This window comes from Saccostrea cucullata, unplaced genomic scaffold (genome assembly GCF_032062105.1).
Source record: "Saccostrea cucullata isolate Sc308-1 unplaced genomic scaffold, CSIRO_AGI_Scuc_v1 ctg442, whole genome shotgun sequence".
Lineage (NCBI taxonomy): Eukaryota > Metazoa > Mollusca > Bivalvia > Ostreida > Ostreidae > Saccostrea > Saccostrea cuccullata.
The window spans coordinates 143,680-161,303 of NW_026921480.1; the positions used below are offsets into that span (position 1 = coordinate 143,680).

The window sequence follows — 17,624 nt, forward strand, 5'->3', positions numbered from 1 at the left end:
GATATGGTGCATCTGATATTTAGATATCAATATGCTGAAATTGATGAAATATATAATTTAAAATTGTTGATTGAGTCTGTAAAATTTAATATATAAAGTTTTTTTTTTACTTATTAAGATGAATATAGTTTCACTTAACACAGGATTTTGAAATAAAGTCACAAAAGATCAAATTAAGACTCTTTGCGTTTTTGCATCTGCAAGAGGGAGGTATCTTCCTTCATTTATTTTATAATCAGGTACTATTTATCACTGTCTTGATGACCAATAACTATTGTCGAAGGGATCAGCGAAAACCGAGGAACAAGAAGGGAAAAGTGGATACCAGAAAGGAGAATTATGTTTTGTATATGGGAGAAGGTTAACACGTACTTTTCTTCTTGGTTTTGTCGAAATTTTGCGTCAAAAAAATGACAATGCTGCCTTAAGAATAAATGCGTAAAGATGGGACATCAATGTATGGTTTATCCCTTAAAATTGTAAATTGTTAGTATTGAATAGAAAACTATCTTACATTTTCGGATTGAAACTCTCATATTTTGCGTTGTGGCGTGTCTTTCATGATGCTGGGTTTTAGGAAGATAACTCTTAAAAATGCCAGCTTTTTAACTTTTAAACAAACTAACATATGAGCTTCACAGTTTCTGTCTCTTGGCAAGGCAAAGAACTGCTTGCAAAAGAACGGATACAAAGATAGCTGCATTTAATGAGAAACCATGGAAAAACCATTTAATTTGAGAACTTGCACAATCCATGAGCAAAGAGCATATTAAGATTTTACCAATTAATTTGTGTAATAATTTCTTTAGTAAGTGAACTGAAATTATAATTTAGTTAAAAATCATTTCAAAGATATTTTTGTTGCCTTGTTACACAAATTTGCATTGTAACTATGTGACCTTAATTTGTGCGGAAAACCGTGTGAGCATAAAAAGTGCGCTGAGCTGTATGGTGTTTTGCAATGATAGTAACCGCTTTATATACTAAGCATTATACAATTATTGAAATAAATATTAGAAACTAATTATAACGTTACGTTTAAGCATTAGGAAAATGCTTTTTTTCAATGCCTAGATACTTTTACTCTTCTTATCTTAAAAAAATTGCTGATCAGTTTTTGATAAGAAATTGCATGATAGGTGTTATTATTCTTTAATTCCTGTACATATGTTTGAAATTTACTAGTTTCTCTTTAATAATGAAGGATATGGAGGTAACGCACAGTATTCAATATCTCAGTTCATAAAACAATACAAAATAGGAGCAGATCTAGAGCAAGCACGGACCTCCAAAACATTAATATTGAAGTTGGAAAAAAACCAACCTGGATGAATACACATTATTTTAAGAAATCCGTAACATTTATTTCAGCATATCACACATGGATAGATTGGATAGATTACACGATCAGTACGTACTGGTTCCTGCCGACAAAGCAGGTAACAACATTGTCTTCGTTTGTAAGGCTCATTATATAAATTGCATTCTAGAAGAACTTAGATTAAATTCTACAAATGGTAATCCTACTTATACTCATACTTCATTTTCTAAGGAAGAAATTCTTCAAAATCACCTGTCAATTTTAAATACGTTTAATATTCCACAGAGCCAAAATGAATTTGATCTACCTTATATATATTGGATTCCGAAACTTCATTAGAATCCTTACAAACAAAGATACATTGCAGGTTCAAGTAAATGTTCAACCAAGCCTCTTTCGTTACTTCTCACTAAAATATTGACAGTAGTGAAGAAAAAACTTCAAGAGTACTGTGCAACTATATACTCAAGAAGTGGTGTAAATCAGATGTGGATACTTAAAAATTCTAAAGAACTTTTGGACAATTTAAAATCACAAGACTTCACAAAAATCACCAGCTTAAAAACTTACGACTTTTCAACTTAATACACAACGATTCCCCACGACAAATTAAAATCCAGGCTTTTTGATATCATTGACAGCTGCTTCTTCAAAAAAATGAAACTTGTAAATTTACTTACCTCGTCATTGGTCATTTGAAAAATTATTTTGTTAAAACAGATTCTGATTGCACACATAAGTATTCTGAAGTTGACATCAAGAAGATGCTTGAGTTTCTGATTGACAATATCTATGTGGTTTTCGGAGACCAGGTATTCCAACAATCTATTAGAATTCCCATGGGTACAAATTGCGCTCCGTTTTTAGCAGACTTATTTTTATATTCATATATTATATGAAGCAGAATTTATACAAAATCTTATGCGTGAAAAGAAGAAAACACTTGCTGTGGCCTTCAACTCGACATTTAGATATATCGACGACGTATTGTCAATTAAAAATGATAATTTCCATTCCTACGTCGATACGATATATCCTGGTGAGCTTGAGATAAAATATACCACAGAGTCCGACACTTCTGCTTCATACTTGGATATTTTTCTTGAAAAAGACACTAATGCTAATCTAACAACCAAGCTATATGATAAACGTGATGACTTTAAGTTTTCTATCGTCAACTTCCCTTACTTATGCAGCAATATACCTTCATCACCTGCATACGGAGTACTTATATCTCGGTTGATTCGATACGCAAGAGCGTGCTCTACGTATGAACAATTTCTTAAACGAGGTAAATTATTGACAAACAAGTTGATGAAACAAGAATATCAACAGTCTCGTTTAAAGTCATCATTTCGTAAATTCTATGGTCGATACAATGACCTTGTCAGCAAATACAATTTATCATTGAGTCATATGCTGACTGACGTTTTTCATACCAATTGTTAGTCCATTATTTATACACTGAATTGACGACGGATTTTTTCCGTTATTTCCTGATCATGACAACGAGCACACGGCGGGTGGGACCGGTCGGCAGGGGATGCTCACTCCTCCATGGCACCTGATCCCACCTCTGATGTTTCAGAGGTCCGTGTTTGCTCTGCTCTTATTTTGTATATTGTTTAATGGACGTTGAGATTGAATACTGTTCGTTATCTCCATATCCTTCTACACATACAATGCCTGATTTAAGAGCCTAAAGATTGGACTACTTTGCACTAGGTTATTAAAATCCCTGTAACATTTATTTAGGTCAGTTTCCTGTTTCAGTTTTAAAAATCAACAATATCAAACAAACTGATTTTTACCACTTTGTCTTTCCTTATAAAATTCACCTGGCGCCTTAATTTTTTTTCATTTAATATTACACTTGTAGCACCAAGGTAACATATTCTGAATCTTGTTTGCATCTGAATACCTTTACTGAATGTGTTCTGTCTATATTTGTTTTTTATTGAAATATTACTAAATATTTTCCAAGTCTATTTCATTTTCCAGTTCTTAGGAGAAAAAAATCATAAGAATTGTCCAAAGATACCACAAAGTCTGAAACATCTGTTTCATATTTGGACATTTTACTCGAAGAAGACGTTAATCAGGTCGGGACCACTAGATTTCCTGACGTCAGAATAATTTTGCATTCTTTTTTGAGATTTGAAGAAGAAAAATATATAATGATGTATAATCTTTCATTTCTAGGATCACATTTACAAAATTTGCTTTATGAAGCCTGATATATCAACTTATAATACATCGGCCTAAACCATTGTTCGAAGAGACGTACATGTAGGTGCTATATTACAACGCAAAATGTAATAACAACGCGAAATGTAATAAACCCGGCTTATTACATTTTGTGCAATTACATTTTGCGTCGAGATCAACGCAAAATTTAATAACGCAAAATGTAATAATTCTCAAAAGTGTGTTGTTATATTTTGCGTTATAACATTCTGCGTTGATTTCGACGCAAAATGTAATTACAAAATATGTTATACTCCAGGTATATTACATTTCGCGTTGTTAATACATTTGGCGTTGTAACAGTGCTATCGTGTCGATAAAGCATCGAGTTTTTTTTCACGTGATATACGTGTACATAGTTTTAGATAGCAGTACAAGGTGCGCTATTATTATTGAACCCCTAAATATTAGCAGAAAGTTTTTACTATACATGCGAACACCAAAGCGTTTGCATATCATTCGAATTTTCGAAGCAATTATAAATCATATAAAACAACTCCAATATTAAATGTGAGCATGGATCAATGTCTTGAGAATGTAATCTTTCAATTTCGGACTTGTAAAGTGACAAAGAAGCTCTACAGTTTTTCCGGTGACGAATTGAATATTATGCAGAAACCGACGAAAATCACGTGTCGCCATTGAATCGTAAACACGTAGTAGAGTGTCAAGCTTTCGGACTCATTCATTTGATTGGTGAACGGGTGTGACGAAGATATCGTCACGTGTTAGAAATTGCCTTCCATATAAGGTAGTGATCTCGACCTGTTAATGGTAATCCAACAACCAAGCTATATGATAAACGTGATGACTTTAATTTTTCTATCGTCAACTTCCCTTACCCAGCAATATACCTTCATCACCTGCATACGGAGTTTATATATCTCAGTTGATTCGATACGTAACAGCATGCTCTACGTATGAACAATTTCTAAAACGAGGTAAATTATTGACAAACAAGTTGATGAAACAAGAACATCAGCTGTCTCGTTTAAAGTCATCATTTTGTAAGTTTAATGGTCGATACAATGACCTTGTCAGCAAATACAATTTATCATTGAGTCAATTGCTGACTGATGTTTTTCATACTCATTGTTAGTCCATTATTTATACACTGAATTGACAACGGATTTTCTGTTATTTCCCGATCATGACAAGGAGCACACGGCGGGTGTTACCGGTCGACAGGGGGTGCTCACTCCTCTGATGTTTGGGAGATCCGTGTTTGCTCTGCTCCTATCTTGTTTAATGGACCTTTGATCTTGAATACTGTTCGTTATCTCCATATGTTTCATCCACTTTTCTACACCTGTGCCATGATATTAAGTCTCCTCTAAAGAAAAAAAATGTTTTTTATCATCTTTGCTTAAAGCAAGACTCAAATTGTTATTTTCGATTTTTTTGGCAAATGTTTGTATCATCTGTCATTAAACAGAATGACAAACGTTACTCAGGTGATCGATGTATACCATGGGTCTCTGTTTACGTTATTCTTTGGATCATGACAAAGAGCAAATGGCGGGCGTGACTTGTCGGCAGGGAATGCTCACTCCTCCATGGCACCTGATCCCACCTCTAATGTTTTGCAAGTCCGTGTTTGCTCTGCTCCTATTTTGTATAAATGTATGGACTTTTGAACTTGAATACCGTTCATTATCTCCATACGTTTCAATTAAATGTCCCAAATACACAAGACATAAAACATCTGCATGACTTTTATTCAACTTAGATCATGTTAAATGTTTTTTTTAAATATGACATTGGCTTTATTTCATTTAAAAAGAATTTCTTAGGTTTATCAAATGATCTGTTTTATTACACATATAAGTAACCAGAACCTTACTAATGGAATATCAAAACTGACATCACAAAATTAAGATCAACCCTTTTTCTTCCAGACAATATTTAATGATTCTCATTCTTCCAGGGAACCTTCCCAAATTTTATAGCATCAAGTATAACTTATTTCAATGTTTGCTGTTAAATTACTTTATAATATTAGTACCCTGGGTTTCCTATCTACCCTCTTTATTTGACTTTTCATAAAATAAGAAACGGAAATATACAAAATTTAATCTGTGATACAGATATGCAATTTGGCATCAAATGCTTTATCTGATGATGAAGGAAATGATACAAAACTGTCAATTTGGGTAACTGTTTTCACATCGTAAGCAATATTATTCTTAAAGATTTCAAACTCTTTATAGATATACGCATACACGATTTATTGCAAATGAATGAATGCTAGCTGAACAGGGCGCTTATTCTTTTAGGTTTCAAATTATCATGTACTTCACCTAATCATATCTATAAAACACATCTACGAGGGTCATTCAAAAAATACGTAGACAATGTTCCCCATCGTCACATTATTACTACAGTATTATAGATCAATACATTTTCGTAAAAAGTAACATTTATTTTGTCAATGTGTGAAGTTTCATTACATTTGATTAAATAGAACTCATATTAGCCAATTTTAAAAGCAAATGTTTTGCTACCACGGAGCACGGTTAACCAATGTTGTAACAAAAAAAATATTAAGAAAGTTTCTCAAAATCAATCTGCTTTTCAATGTCATACACGGATTTTAAGTATTCTCCTTTCATTAAAGCATATCCATAACACTTGATACCTAGTTTGCTAACAATTGTGAAAATAGTTTGAACTAGATTATCAATGTTTTCAAACTCTTTTCCGCATAAACCTATTAGTTAAGTTCCGCAATTATGACGCACACATCACGTTTAATGACGACGTTCCTATCTCTTTTAACAAGATTTTTTTTACTATAACCTATTTCTTTGCAGACCATCCATCATCCAATTCAAACTCGCTACCACTCAAAATTTGTATTTTCCATTTTATACAAATGCACGTCTTATTTTCATACATTTTTTGGATTATACAGAATTTTTAAAGTTTTTTAAAGAAGTTTCATGAATTCAAAGCAAAATTTAATTGCTACTCGCTGCTCCGTTACGTCCTCCAAGGCCATGTTTTCTCGCTGTTTTCAGGTCCATATGTATTTAGAAACTGTTATATTTTAAACCGAGCTATATATATTGCATCACCTGATAGCATTTTAATTAATCCAGCAATACTTAATTTTAACATGTAAATTTTATTTCGTTTCAACTCTTTTCATTAGAGGTATGGCTATAGCTACTATAAAGTGATAATTAGTAAAATACTCAATTTTGATGTTGCTCCGTGACTTCATTTTTGCTGTTCTAAATCTTTGATAATTCTTAAAAAAATGAAGATATATTCCAATTTTTTACTCAAATTATTCGAATTCGTTGGCAAAATTTGTGAGCCGAATTTGGATATTATATGGAGTTATATAGAAAAAATTAGAACAAAAGTCTACGAACTTTTAAAAGGACCCTTGTATATGTGAATTCTTGAACTACTGTAGATTCCTAAATAAACGCGTGGAATCAATAATCCCGTAATTTTGCGAAAAGCAACACATGCGAAATTAAATTACTCGCCTTTATTTTTATGGTGCTGAAATCTATGTTAAAACTCTTGATCAACCGTCCATTCGCGAATTCTTATTCTCGCGATTTGCTGTTAAAGAGCCCATTTGCGATAAAAAGTACTCGCGAAAAATAAGGAATCTACAGTATATTTGTCTCGGAAACTTTCCAGGAATACCTAAGAGCAATTAAAAGCTTATCGCATTATTTTCTTTTATTTCTAAATACATATATGATAAAGTAATTTAACACACATACTTTACATTCCGGATTCAAAAGAGATAAAAATCTTTTACCTTAAGCTTTCCTTACTAAAGAACATGTAATTCTCTTTTTTATTTTATCAATGTCAATTAAGATTTTAATACGTATCATATTAATCTTTTCAAATTCAAAAGTAGATTTGTATTATCATTTCAAAGTTTTGGACTTATTTATTTAATTGCTTCCGAACCGTATCTTTTACCATGTAAAAATAAGCATCTCTTTCCATTTTTTTGCGTGTGCATCTACATACATCATTGTATCTATATGATCACATAAAAAGGACAGACGATACATTCCTTAATAATAGATAATGTTTTCTAGGAGGTTGTCATTTAAGTATTGCTACTAAAACATGTTTACTCACAAAAAATTGAGGTATTTTACCAGGCATTTCTGCAAGATACCAGGGGTACTTTTTCTTATATATCCTTTGGGGAAGAAAAATAATTTTCCAATTTCAAATTTTTAAGCGTTTGGATTTTTTTAAAAAACGTTTAGAAACTGGTTTAGAAATCAGAATGCTATTAAACTTTTAAATATTTTTCATACATTACGAAGATATACAAAACAGATTTTGAGGAACGTCTTCTCTGACCTTAATGCAACACTTACCTCTTTGCTGAATGTCCAAAAGGGACATGTCACTAGTGAAGCTATCGCACCATCGAGAAAAAAATTGACTTCAAGGTTAATGGCACTATATTGCGATGGCGCGATAACGATGCAGCGATTAATATCATACTTAAGCAAATATAAAATATGAATGTCACAAATATAAATAAAAGTAATAAAGTGTCATTTAAAACAAAGTACTGGTTGGTACGATATCAAGTTCGCCATAAAGTCTTACTTCTTCATGGAATTTGATCTCGTGACCAACCCGTATTTATATCCCGATAGATGGTAAAAATGATACATTACTTCCTAAATATTACTGATCGTTTTCCACATATTCAGTTTGAAGCTGGATATATTATTGTATCATATGCGCGTATATGGGCGCAAAGATATATACAGGTTACCATTTTCAAAACAATTTCATAACTCATACTAAATCCACTCCTTGTTAGCCGTTTCGGTTGTTATCTTAAAAAATGATAGCTTGTTTTTAAATCAATATATGTACTAATTCATTGTTTGCACACGTGCCTTAAAAATTATTTAAATAAGGGAAGTTAAAAGTAGTTTGTTGAGGTCAGACACTCATCTCAGGAAACAATTAATCGTAACAACTAATATATGTGACTCAGTACAAACCAGGAAGAATCCTGTCGCCTCTGGATGGGCGGCAGTAGCATTTACTAGATGTTATCGTGTCGGAGAACAAATCAAAATACAAAGGGAAAATAGTTCAGACAACAAAGGTATTATGTTTTCTGATTTGTTATAATTATTCCTGTTTGATAGCATTTCACATCTAAATGTATTTTAGGTGTAATTTCACTCTGATTAAAGGAATTGAAGAAGACAAAAACCATAATTACCCTAAGAATTTGTGTTAAGGGTGTGATATTTTAAGCAATTTACTTGCTAAATTTAAACGTAAAAGCTTCACACAAAAATGATTCACCATGAACAAAGATGTTACCATTTTGCAACCTATTACAGAAAACTGGCTTTTATACAATGATCAAAATTAGCTGACACAATGGTGAAATACCTCATCATATATATGATTACTGATTTTGCTTAGGCTTGCGTTATCAAAAGATATTTGTAGGAATAAAAACAAACAATTTTGAGTTAGCTACATATTTGAATAACGCTTTCAATATTTGCAAACTTCATCATCATACAATATAAAAATTCATCGTAAAAAAATTATTTACAGATTAAACTTTTGACGATCAAGCAATAAAATGGCCACTCCTTTGTCCTGGGCCCAAGAAGCAATTATGTGTGACCTTTGCGATATGTCCACAGAACAATTCTGTAATAACTGTCAGGTCAATTTATGTGCGGAATGTATCAACAAACATGTCAAAAATCAGAAGACATTGACACATGACATCGTTCCTTTAAAGAACAAAAAGACACACTTTAAATTACCAGAATGTAAATTTCACTCCAGTCAGAGATATGAGGCCCACTGTCAACAGTGCGATGTTCCAGTCTGCATGAAATGCGTCATCGATTTGCATAATGGACACACCATAAGAGACATACCAAACAACTTCAAAGAAAAGATCAAGGAAATCCAAAAGGAAACTCGAGAAATAGAATCAAAAATGATTCCAAGGTTTAACAAGAAAATTGAAGAAGCAGTAAAAGATAAAACTTTGGCTAAAGAAAAATATACTGATCTTGAAAAAGAAACAGAGAGTCAAAGAAAAGTTTGGCATCAAGAAGTAGACAGAATCTTCAACAAATTCAGTTCTTTGAGCAAATCATTGAGAGATAACCATCTGGCTGTGCAGAAATCACACCAAGACAAACTTGAAAACTCTATTTCAGAAATGATCCAGACATTACAACGAAACAAAGAATTGCTAGAGTCCTTAAAAGTGTCTGAGGTCTCCAAGTATCAATCAAAAATGACAGAACACAGTGACATTCCTGAAGCCATTGATGTTGTCCTTCGAATTCCTTCTTTGAAAGCATGCACAGTAGAAGGGAAGGAATTTAGAATAGAGTTAGGAGAATACATGGTTAAATTGTCACAGACATCTACTTCCAGTCTAACAGATGAAGATTCCCATTCCTCCACAAAAGCGTTGCTAAACAAAGCAAGAGTAATTGCAACGATTCCTACTGGAGTTAACCTTTTAAATGGACTAGCCTTTTTAGGAGCAGATAAAGTATGGATTAGTGGTTTAGGAAGAACTATAAGATGTTTTGACAAACAGGGTTCGTTACTGGATACCTTCACCACCTTGTGTCAAATCCAGCCCAGTGATATCTCGGTAACCATTCAGGGAGACCTGATATACAGTGATTATGAAAATGGAACTGTTAACACTGTCAGAGACGGTAAAACGGAGGTACTGATCACCACACCAATGGACTGGAAACCAGCCGGATTAACCTGTAGCAGATCAGGGGACGTGCTGGTCAATCTGTATAACGGAGATCAGAATAAGATTGTCCGATATCAGGGAAAGACAATCAAACAAGAAATATTCAAAGATGACAATGAAGAGGAAATCTATGGAAGTGGAAACTTTATGTTGTTTATCGCCGAGAACAACAATGGTGACATCTGTGCATCTGATCGCAATGCTAAGGCAGTGGTCGTCGTAGACAAGGCAGGAAGAGTCCGATTCCGATACGATGGTTCACTAGTCAAAAGGAAGGAACCAATTGATCCTAATCAGCTAGTGACAGACTCCATGAGTCAGATCATTATAACTGATTGGACCAACGACTGCCTTCACATTCTTAACCAAGATGGACACTTTCTGAAATGTTTAGATGATTGTGAACTATCTAGGCCCCTTGGACTGAGTGTGGATATTGAGGGAAACCTATGGGTTGGATTATATGAAAAAGGAGACGTAAAGGTGATCCAGTACATGGAATAAGCAGAAAACACACACAGTTATGATGTTAAGATAATTAGATTTTTAATTCCTTACTTACATGCTTCTTCACTAACGTAACAAATTGACAATGTGTTTGCTTATAATAAGTCTGTACATTTCTTAATCAGATTTAGTAGTTGCTGAAATATAAATGTTTTTTATGCTTGGCATTGTAAATACAGCAACAACTTTAAAATCTCTTATCTCTTCAAATATTTAATTTTTGTTCTTCTTTTGCAGTAAAATTCCAGATGCTCTTAAGATACTTTCCAATTAAATGAACATAAATGACTGCAGATTTAGTCATTTTATTTGTTTACATTTGGTCTTGCCATCTGTGCTTTATGAAAAGTGCATCTCTCAATTGGGATCTTATTTCAAACATTCTCTTATCACTTTATTGCATGGCAATTTCTCCTCCCCAAAACAGCGATCAAACAAAGAGGCTGCCATGATACACCGATCTTACACAGCGGTTAAGACATGCAAACTATCTATTAAGAAAGATATGGAGATAGCGAAAATGATTCAATCTCAAAGTCCATAAAACAATACAAAATAATGTCAGAGCAAACATGAACCTCCGAAACATCAGAGGTGGGATCAGGTGATAAGGAGGAGTAAGCATCCCCTGCCGACCGGTCACACCCGCCGTGTGCTCTTCTTTATAATCGAGAAATTACAGAGAAATCAGTCGTCCATTCAGTGTATAAATAATGGAATAATAATCAGAATGAAAAACGTTATTCAGCATTTGACTCAATGATTAATTGTATTTGCTGACAAGTTCATTGTTCAATGACTTTGTCAGCAAATACAATTTATCACTGAGTCAAATGCTGACTGACGTTTTTCATACCAATTGTTAGTCAATTATTTATACACTGAACTGACGACGGATTGTTTCCGTTATTTCCTGATCATAAAAACGAGCACACGGCGGGTGTGACCGGTCGGCAGGGGATGCTCACTCCTCCATGGCACCTGATTCCACTTATGATGTTTCGGAGGTCTGTGTTTGCTCTGCTCTGATTTTGTACATTGTTTAATGGACTTTGAGATTGAATACTGTTCGTTATCTCCATATCCTTTTTGTATTGACCATTGAACTTACGAAATGATGACATTTAACGAGACTGTTGATATTTTTGTCTCATCAAAATGCTTGTCGATAATTTACCTCGTTTAAGAAATTGTTCATATATAGAGTATGCTCTTGTGTATCGAATTAACTGAGATATGTTTACCGTATGCAGGTGATGAAGGTATATATTGCTGCCTAAGTAAGGGAAGTTGACGATAAAAAAGTTAAAGCCATCACGTTTATCGTATACTTGGTTGTTAGATTACCATTAACGTCTTTTTCAAGTAAAATATCCAAGAATGTAGCATATGTGTCAGACTCTGTGGTATCTTTTATCTCAAGCTCACCAGGATATATCGTATCAAAGTAGGAATGGAAATGACCATCGTTAATTGACAATATGTCGTTGATATATCTAAATATCGAGCTTAAGGCCACAGCAAGTGTTTTCTTCTTTTCAAGCATTAAGATTTTGCACAACTCTGCTTCAAATGAATATAAAAAATAGGTCTGCTAATAACGGAGCGCAATTGGTACCCTAGGGAATTCCAATATATAATTGGAATACCTTGTCTCCAAAACCACAGAGATATTAAAAACTCAAGCATCTCTTTGATGTCAACTTCAGAGTACTCATGTGTGTAATGAGAATGTGTTTTAACAAAATAAGTTTGCAAAAGCAGCAGAGACAATTTATTGCCTCTGCTGGGAATCGAACCCGGAACCTCTGGCTTGCCAGTCCAGTGCTCTACCGATTGAGCTAAAAGATTAACCAATCAGCCCAAGCTAGAAGGATGACATGTATCTTACTCTACCACATTGTCCCCCTCCAGAGAATGAGATGTCCTCATCTCTATTGGAGTGCCGACACCTGTGGGGCGAAGTGCTAGGGGCAATCACTCTCACCCGCGAGAAAACACCTGGGCCCCACGTTGGGCGCCGAATGTAAAAGAGACAATTTATTGCCTCTGCTGGGAATCGAACCCGGAACCTCTGGCTTGCCAATCCAGTGCTCTACCGATTGAGCTTAAGGGTTCACCCACTAGCCCAAGCTAGTCGGATACCATGTATCTTACTCTACCACACAAATGATTAGTAACCAAGTAAGTAAATTTACGAGTTCCATTTTTATTGAAAAAGCAAATGTCAATTATATCAAAAAGCCAGGATTTTGATTTATCGTGGAGAATTAAACTAATCCACATCTTATCGAGATAAGGAATAGACAAAACGTGAGCTGTTACTTAGCTACATTGTGCAAAATCATCCAAGATAAACTTTTTGTAGCTATATAGAGAAAAGTTTTTTTTTTTAAATTAGAAAAGATAGGAAAAAGTATCACATAGTAGTGTTAACATGTCCAAATATTTTACATGTACATGTAATTACATCAGATAAATAAATCAATTGATCACTATTTGATTGTCTATGAAACGATTGAGGGGAAATTTGCAAAGCCTCGTTAGCCTTCGGCCTCTGATACGGCAGAAGTGAAAAGAAAATAGTAAGATAGTGGCGTTTCCATAAAAGTGAAAAATCTTTGAGATGGATGTTAAACACATTTGATAATAATAAATAACAAGAGGCCTATGGGCCACATCGCTCACCTGAGAAGCTTTGACCATTCTGTTCTTTACAAGATTTCCCCCTTATGTATCCCCATCCTACCCCACTGATCATAATTAAGACATTTTGAAATCAACTACCCCTCCATGTGCAAATAAGTTTCAGCTTTTCTGGCCCAGTGGTTCTTGAGAAGAAGATTTTCAAAGATTTTTCCTATAAATTTTTCTGTAAAACTTTGATCCCCCCCTTGTGGCCCCGCCCTTCCCACGTGGGTCATGACTTAATTTAGAATCTACCCTATACCAGGATGCTTCCACATAAGTTTCAGCTTTTCTGGCCCAGTAGTTCTTGAGAAGATTTCCAAAGATTTTTCCTATATATTTCTATGTAAAACTTTGATTCCCCATTGTGGCCCCGCCCTTCCCCCAGGGGTCATGATTTAAACAATTTAATATCTACACTACCCTAGGATGCTTTCACATAAGTTTCAGCTTTTCTGGCCCAGTAGTTCTTGAGAAGAAGATTTTCAAAGATTTTTCCTATATATTTCTATGTAAAACTTTGATTCCCCATTGTGGCCTTGCCCTTCCCCCAGGGGTCATGATTTAAACAATTTATAACTACACTACCCTAGGATGCTTTCACATAAGTTTCAGCTTCTCTGGCCCAGTAGTTCTTGAGAAGAAGATTTTCAAAGATTTTTCCTATATATTTCTATGTTAAACTTTGATTCCCCATTGTGGCCCCGCCCTTCCCCCGGGGGTCATGATGTGAACAATTTAATATCTACACTACCCTAGGATGCTTTCACATAAGTTTCAGCTTTTCTGGCCCAGTAGTTCGTGAGAAGAAGATTTTCAAAGATTTTTCCTATATATTTCTATGTAAAACTTTGATTCCCCATTGTGGCCTTGCCCTTCCCCTGGGGTCATGATTTGAACAATTTAGAATCTACACTACCCTAAGATGCTTTCACATAAGTTTCAGCTTTTCTGGCCCAGTGGTTCTTGAGAAGAAGATTTTTTAATGACCCCACCCTATTTTTGTCTTTTCTTGATTATCTCACCTTGCGAGGGGATACGTCCCTTCATTTTAACAATTTAAATTCCCCCAAGGATGCTTTGTACCAAGTTTGGTCAAAATTGGCCCAGTGGTTCTTGAGAAGAAGTCGAAAATGTGAAAAGTTTACAGACGGACAGATGGACAGACAGACAGACAGACGTTGACGGACAAAATGTGATCAGAAAAGCTAACTTGAGCCTTCGGCTCAGGTGAGCTAAAAATAGTAAAATTTGCTAATTTTTTGCATTTTGAGATGCCCCCTCTAGTTATAAGACGGTAGAATTTTGTGTTTCTTACATATATTGTATATTATAGTATTACTCATCAAATATTATAGTTTGAACAAATTGTCTATTGTAGTATTTGTATGATTTGCTTTAAAGTGTTAAACATTGGCATTTTCCTATATTATAATCCTAAAGTAAATGTACCTGTATTTTGAGACGGTCCCTCAAAAATACCTGGATGGTAGATTTCCCCCAAACTTTGCATGTACACTGATGTTAATGTAAGTTATATATGGTATAAAAATGAAGAGTTTCGCCATGTAGTTTTCACAAAATAAATAATATAGTTGGCCCCCTTACACTCCCTGTCTATTATATCAACACTGCTTTTCCCAACTGCTTTTACCATGTTGCTGCTGCAAATATTACATGTATGTCTTACATTCTCCATTTTGTTTATGTTGTATTTCACTAAATGTGTACTTGTGTTTATTTCACTTTTTTACATTGACCTGTGCAATCAAATAATTTTGTTATCTTTTTTTTTAACAAGAGGCCCATGGGCCTTATAGGTCACCTGAGCATTATGCAACAACTTTCCAGTGATTAAATTTGATTCATGTTTAAAGCAAGATGCTATGGCATTCACAATTTTGAAAGAGGCACCATTTGATCATCATTACAATACACTTAACAGTTGCTTAGTTTGTTTACTTAATACCCATAGGCAGGGTGGAGGAACAAAAAATGCATTTCAAGTAATCATTAATATTCAGCAATAATCAGTAATGCCCCTATCACACATGAACCCCTGACCCTTAAGCCTAGATCTACACATTGCACAATTTTTGAAAAGGCACCCTTGCTTTTCAAAAATATTTGATTAAAACCAAGGAGCAGATCTCAAACAATTCATCCAGTTTCAGTATATAAGTACAGTCCCCCCTATGGTACCCCTGACCCTGGGGCCTTGAAATTCACAATTCTGGAAGATTAGGTTCCTACATAGGTAGTTCATCTGCTTAATACCCAAGAGCAGAGAAAAAAAATTTCAAAGATTTAATTTATTTTCACTATATACTAGTAATCAATAGAGCCCCACCCTATCACTAGAACCCCTGACCCTAGGGCCATAAAATCAAAATTTTGGAAGAGGTATTCTTGCTCATCATAACTATGTACTTAGTTTATTTAATTCCTAGGAGCAGAAAAGAAATTTTTTCAAAGAATTCATGTATTTCCATTATATAAACAATAGAGCCCCACCCTAACACTAAAACCCCTGACCCTGGGGCCATAAATTTCACATTTTTGGTAGAGGCACTCTTGCACATCATAACAATGCACTTACTTAGTTTATTTAATATTCAGGAGCAGAGAAGAAGATTTTCAAAGAATTCATGAATTTTTACTACATAATCTATAGAGCCCCGCCCTAACACTAGAACCCTGACCCTAGGGCCATAAAATTCACAATTTTGGTAGAGGCACTCTTGCTCATCATAACTATACACTTAGTTAGTTTATTTAATACCCAGGAGCAGAGAAGAAGATTTTCAAAGAAATAATGCATTTTCACTATATAATCTATAGAGGCCCGCCCTTACACTAGAACCCCTGACCCTGGGGCCATAAAATTCACAATCTTGGTAGAGGCACTCTTGCTCATCATAACTATGCACTTAGTTAGTTTATTTAATACCCAGAAGCAGAGAAGAAGATTTTCAAAGAAATAATGCATTTTCACTATATACTTATTAAGCCCCACCCTAGCACTAGAACCCCTGACCCCGGGGCCATAAATTTCACATTTTTGGTAGAGGCACTCTTGCTCATCATAACTATGCACTTAGTTAGTTTATTTAATACTCAGGAGCAGAGAAGAAGATTTTCAAAGAATTCATGAATTTTCACTATATAATCTATAGAGGCCCGCCCTTACATTAGAACCCCTGACCCTGGGGCCATAAAATTCACAATCTTGGTAGAGGCACTCTTGCTCATCATAACTATGCACTTAGTTAGTTTATTTAATACCCAGAAGCAGAGAAGAAGATTTTCAAAGAAATAATGCATTTTCACTATATACTTATTAAGCCCCACCCTAGCACTAGAACCCCTGACCCCGGGGCCATAAATTTCACATTTTTGGTAGAGGCACTCTTGCTCATCATAACTATGCACTAAGTTAGCTTATTTAATACTCAGGAGCAGAGAAGAAGATTTTCAAAGAATTCATGAATGTTCACTATATAATCTATAGAGCCCCGCCCTAACACTAGAACCCCTGACCCTAGGGCCATAAAATTCACAATCTTGGTAGAGGTACTCTTGCTCATCATAACTATGCACTTAGTTAATTTATTTAATACCCAGGAGCTGAGAAGAAGATTTTCAAAGAAATAATGCATTTTCACTATATACTTATTTAGCCCCACCCTAGCACTAGAACCCCTGACCCTGGGGCCATAAATTTCACAATTTTGGTGAAGGACTCAATGCTGATTACAATCATGCAAACAGTTTAACTGCTTAATGTCCAGGAGTAAATAAGAAGATTTTTAAAGATTGCATTAATTTTAGTGGTTTTTGCCCCACCCCCAGGCCCCAGGGGGGCAGGAACCATGAAATTCACAATTTTTGTTCCCCTTTATCCATAGATGCTTTGTGCCAAATTTGGTTGAAATTGGTTCAATGGTTGCAGAGAAGAAGCTGAAAATGTTCAAATGTTAACGGACGACGCACGACGCACGACGACGGACGAAAACAGATAGCAATAGGTCACCTGAGTTTACTCAGGTGACCTAAAAATACAATGACCAAATATTTATTTTTGGTTTC

The 17,624-nt window shown here is 34.7% G+C and overlaps 1 protein-coding gene across 1 annotated transcript; it reads left to right on the forward strand.

The window, feature by feature from the left end:
• The first annotated feature begins 8,523 nt into the window (after nt 1-8,523).
• Nucleotides 8,524-11,109, forward strand: LOC134260105 (uncharacterized). Its single transcript, XM_062742689.1, has 2 exons — nt 8,524-8,687; nt 9,155-11,109. Exon 2 carries the CDS (start codon nt 9,183-9,185, stop codon nt 10,842-10,844), a length of 1,662 nt encoding a protein of 553 aa, XP_062598673.1. The 5' UTR covers nt 8,524-8,687; nt 9,155-9,182; the 3' UTR covers nt 10,845-11,109.
• The last annotated feature ends 6,515 nt before the right edge of the window (nt 11,110-17,624 follow it).